We start from the raw sequence: 4,726 nt of genomic DNA, 5'->3' as shown, positions 1-4,726 counted from the left end.
ACCTACTCTCCACAGGGGCACCATCTTACCCTAGGGGGGGCACCAAAAACTCCACTGGCAGCTGTTCCTCGCACCACGACAACAATATCTTTCTTCAAAATTTTTACGTGCTCCACAGCGAAGTGGGTTCCCTCCAAAATCCACATAATGTACAGTCAAAACTAGATACAGGATCTACTTGCCAATTTCGATGCCTCAGGATCGCCACAGAGAGGTGCTGTTTGTGTAACGAACACAACTTGACTACTTGACATTCGGCGTCTCACCATACAAAACAACGAACAATCAAACGCTAGAGGGAGTACCGAGAGAGGCATGCAAGTGACGTCACATGCGAGATTGTTGTTCTAGAGAATCTAGATGTTGCACGCTCAACTCCACGTTCATTTCTCTGATCTTACTGCTGTCGGACGGGAGAGAGACTCTGGAAAATGATCATTGCTTTGAGTCGCTCGGGTAACTGGCCGCCTATCTTTTTCAAGTGAGAAATGGATTAGTTGCCCGTTACGAGATAAACACCTATTAGGTAAGTAGTGTAAATGTGCAAAAAGAAGCACTGCGGTGTTTCGTTCTCCGGAATCTGCAGAATTTTTCGAGAAAGCTGTTTTGGTTTATAGTATAGTCAGCAGCCTTTTTAGAGCTGATTACTTTAAACATCCACTGTTGTCTTTAATAGGGTTTTAAAACTTTAAATGACCTTAGGTACCAGTTTTCACAGCTTTGATTGCCATGGTAATGTTTCTTAGACGTTGACATATAAAAAATTTCCATCTAAACAATATTTGTGTACGTTTTATAGCAAATCACAGTTGTTTACAGGACATTATAGAATGTTAAAACGTGGTTTGCTCAGTTTTGTTACAGAAGATTACGATTGAAATCTCTTATAAATAATAAAAAAATAAATTAATGATATCTTCCTCCACAAAAGAGATCAAATAAAGAGACCATAGAGAAAAAAGCTATTTAGAATCCATAAGAGGATTAGGTGCGGCAAATAGGCATAGAGAGCAACCTCTATACACCCAATTTCAGGCAGACAGCTAAATCTTTTCCTACAAATTTAATTATTGTGTTCTGTTTTGTTGATGTATAATTTGATCCTTCATGCTTAGAGGGTACTACTTTCCTATTCATCATTCAGTTAACCCTAACCCTCATTCAGTCATTGATTTGTCTGTAATATGAAACTAGAGTCCCCCCCCCCCACCCCCACCTAAAAAAAAAAAAACATATTTCAGTTCAGTTTTACTTGTATGTTTTGTAGTTGTTGCCAAAACTTTGCAAGGTGTGTTTACAGTTTATTACATGTCTGTGTTTGCTTTCTGCAGTGATCACAGAGAAAGCTGTAAATAGTTGTAAATAGCTCCCATATCTGTGATGATAATCAGCTTTTTCCCCTTTCTTTAGGTTCAGCACGGTGTCTCCAACCTTACAGCACCTCTGTCTGCCTGCTGTACCTTTGAAGTAGGTGCAAATGCCAAACACTTAAAACGACATAGACAAATCTACTGCTCTTATAAGAAGGTGAGAAAACCAAGTTGCCATGGGAAACCAGTTGACAGAGATTGCCCCCAACACACCGTTCCTGCCTAACTTCCAGTCTGTGCATGTTGTGGTCATCGGTCTGGACTCTGCTGGCAAAACCTCACTTCTCTATAGACTGAAGCTTAAGGAATTTGTGGAAACCATCCCAACCAAGGGATTTAACACGGAGAAGATAAAGGTTCCGGTTGGAAACGGCCGTGCCATGACCTTCCAGGTGTGGGACGTGGGTGGTCAGGAGAAACTCCGGCCACTGTGGAAGTCCTACACGCGGCGCACAGATGGCATGGTCTTTGTGGTAGACTCCACAGAGGTAGAGCGCATGGAGGAGGCTAAGGTGGAATTGCACAAGATCACACGCACATCAGAGAACCAAGGAGTGCCGGTGCTGGTGTTGGCTAACAAACAGGACCTTCCAGTCGCGCTGGCAGTTTCTGATGTGGAGAAGGTTTTGGCTGTACACGAACTGAGTGCCTCCACCCTACACCATGTGCAAGGATGCAGTGCTGTCGATGGGCAGGGGTTACATCTTGGTTTGGAAAAACTGTATGAGATGATCCTCAAAAGAAAGAAAATTGTGAGGCACAGCAAGAAAAAAAGATGAGCAGTACGGGACAGTATTAAGACATGGTTATTGTGAAGCTCCTCAGTGGACCCTGTATTATCGTAGGATTTTGCAGTGAATCCCTGAATGAAGGCAATGCTCCAGGTTGCCCAGTGGTCAGGAGAAAAGAGATTTGACCTTTATGTGTCACACAGTATTGAACTGCTTCCCTCCATGCCTAGTATTTGCTGTGCAGCTCCCCTTTGTAATCAAGGAATATGTGATAGCATTTATAGGCTGTAGTATCAACAGAATTGTCCTTGCCTTTTTTCTTTGTGTCTTCAAGCAAGAAAGAAACTGAATCATATAGCTTGGCAACTTATTGATTTTCTTTCAGAGGAACCTCACAAAGTCACCATTTTCTTACATATGCTAGGTTGATTGCCAGTGCCGATATAATAAAGGGCCACTTAAATGTTCACGCTATGGTAGCTGTGGAACTGAAGTCTTACGCCAATCACTAAGATTCACTATTCACACTTATGTGATCTAAGTTTTAGTTGGAACTCTTGTTTGTTTTTACATGCTGTAAATCTTTTTGGTAATGCTGCAGAATTAATAAATTATAGATGGCTTTGGTATGTTTTATTCCTGAGGCAGAAGTCTTTGCTTGCATGTACTAGAGGTTACCTGATCCTGCTCCTTACGTGCTGTTAGCTATAAGACCAATAAAAGCCTTAGGTAATCAGTTTTATTAAAAGAATCTGAGCTATTCCCTGTGATGACATCGAAACAAGCCCCTATTAGACTATTTATAGAACAGGCACTTATGATGATGTCATGGTGTTCAGGGAGAGCATCCCACAGGAAATGCATTGATGCTGAAAAAACATTGTTTGATGTAACCTTGGTGTTGTAATTCATTCTGAAACTGAGCTCAGAAATGGGTGCAAGCACAACAAGCAACATTATTATATCACATTTGCTGACACAATATACAAGATACCAATTTATTAAACAGCCAAGTCATTAACTAAAGAGATCATATAGATACACAGATATACAAAATGGAGAGTGGCTGATGGTTTTTTTTCACTGAGCAAATTGTACTGCAGTGACATCTTTAATGTCTTTAGTTTAAATCTAGTCTTCAGATGGGGTCTGCAAACTTTTTTGAAGAGAGCAAATGGCTCAAGATGTTTCAACCCCCACCAGTGCACAGACTGACAAATCTATTTACTAGTTAAGCAGCTACTTTGCTTTGATTGGATTAATTTGTACTCTGGTTTTAGGGTGAGTTAAATTGCATGGGAAGAATGCAACAGGGCTGATTTGTGATATGGGCTGAGAGATCATTGAATGTGGTAACTGCATAAGAATTCTAGGCCTGTAACTGGATGATAAATTAATGTATCTTGCCATATTGATAATTTGCTTTGGATATGAATAATTTATTTAGGGGTACTCATACTATCATTTGTGTATTTTGCATTCAAATATACTGTGGGATCCATTAATCTGAGACCAAATCTGGATTTGAAATCTCATTTAAATCTGGAAATAAAGTTTTAGGTATGCAAAGAAAAGTCATGATTTGAAATGAAAAAGGAAGTTGTAAGATTCTGCACTATTTCTAAGTCAATCAAATGAGCACATTTGTGACATTGACCATGTTAGCACTTTTATAAAAAAGACCAAATATCTTTGCTTCAATTGAAGCACACAAGATGCTCTTTGGAATATTCTCAAATCATACAGGGATAACTGGGATCATCAGGTTCCCTATTGATTCAGTTCACTCGACATTGCCGTAAGCACTATGGGGAGTGTCCTTCTTACCCAACCTTGTTGAAACCCTTATATAATCACGCCAATCCTCTGATTGGTAATGGTGTCTGACCCCCACCACTTTAGCCGTGCATTAGGCCTATATTAGCGGGCAATCAGTCACCATTTCTTCAGAATTCTCTTCCTTCAAGACTGCGAACTTCGTCTTGAAACCCTTTCTGCTTTGCCATCGATATACACTTACAGTAGATGGAACTCCTCAGCGAGACGTGGACAGGACGACTCATGTCATGGCAGATTTTCCATAGCAGCAATCGATGCAAAGTCGAATCAAAGATTACTCGGAGGCCCAAAATTCTGATTCCAAAAATAGACTTTTATTACAAATTAACAAAGCAGAGATGGTCCATGGAGCATCTAAAATTACACTTCAGAATCATGCATTTTTTATACAGTTTCTGTTCTCCTTAACTCTTTGAGTGTGGCCTCTTCATCCAATGAAATCATCTTATTGCCTCCCTAGTTTTGTCATCACTGTCTCCCTTCAAGCAGGTCATCCTGACACAACTTTGTTTCACTGTTGGCAAAAGCATGACTTTCATTTTATATGCATAAAACACTGTAATCACTTCATATGATTACATATTTTATATTGACTAACAATCATTACTTTCTGTATTAATCTGATTAGTATATTCAATGATTTCCCTTATTACAGTCATTGGTTATACACATTCCTGTAAGATGGGAAATGTATGTCCACCCACATACATATGTTTCATCTAATTTCTAGCACTAATTAACACACGTATATCATCTGCCTTTTTTGGACACCAGCTCTGCTCTTAT

General features: G+C 39.7%; 1 protein-coding gene across 1 annotated transcript; it reads left to right on the top strand.

The window, feature by feature from the left end:
* Positions 1 to 355: 355 nt before the first annotated feature.
* Positions 356 to 3,309, top strand: LOC127427009 (ADP-ribosylation factor-like protein 4D). Its single transcript, XM_051674287.1, has 2 exons — positions 356 to 526; positions 1,411 to 3,309. The coding sequence occupies exon 2, from the start codon at positions 1,547 to 1,549 to the stop codon at positions 2,147 to 2,149; it is 603 nt and encodes a 200-aa protein (XP_051530247.1). The 5' UTR covers positions 356 to 526; positions 1,411 to 1,546; the 3' UTR covers positions 2,150 to 3,309.
* The last annotated feature ends 1,417 nt before the right edge of the window (positions 3,310 to 4,726 follow it).

This window comes from Myxocyprinus asiaticus, chromosome 36 (genome assembly GCF_019703515.2).
Source record: "Myxocyprinus asiaticus isolate MX2 ecotype Aquarium Trade chromosome 36, UBuf_Myxa_2, whole genome shotgun sequence".
Classification (NCBI taxonomy): domain Eukaryota; kingdom Metazoa; phylum Chordata; class Actinopteri; order Cypriniformes; family Catostomidae; genus Myxocyprinus; species Myxocyprinus asiaticus.
Note: the sequence above shows the minus strand (reverse complement) of the source record. Positions and strands in the feature narration are given on the sequence as shown.

Bases quoted from the DNA above. Each gene is read 5' to 3' on its own strand.
- LOC127427009 (XM_051674287.1), top strand. From the start codon at position 1,547: ATGGGAAACCAGTTGACAGAGATTGCCCCCAACACACCGTTCCTGCCT.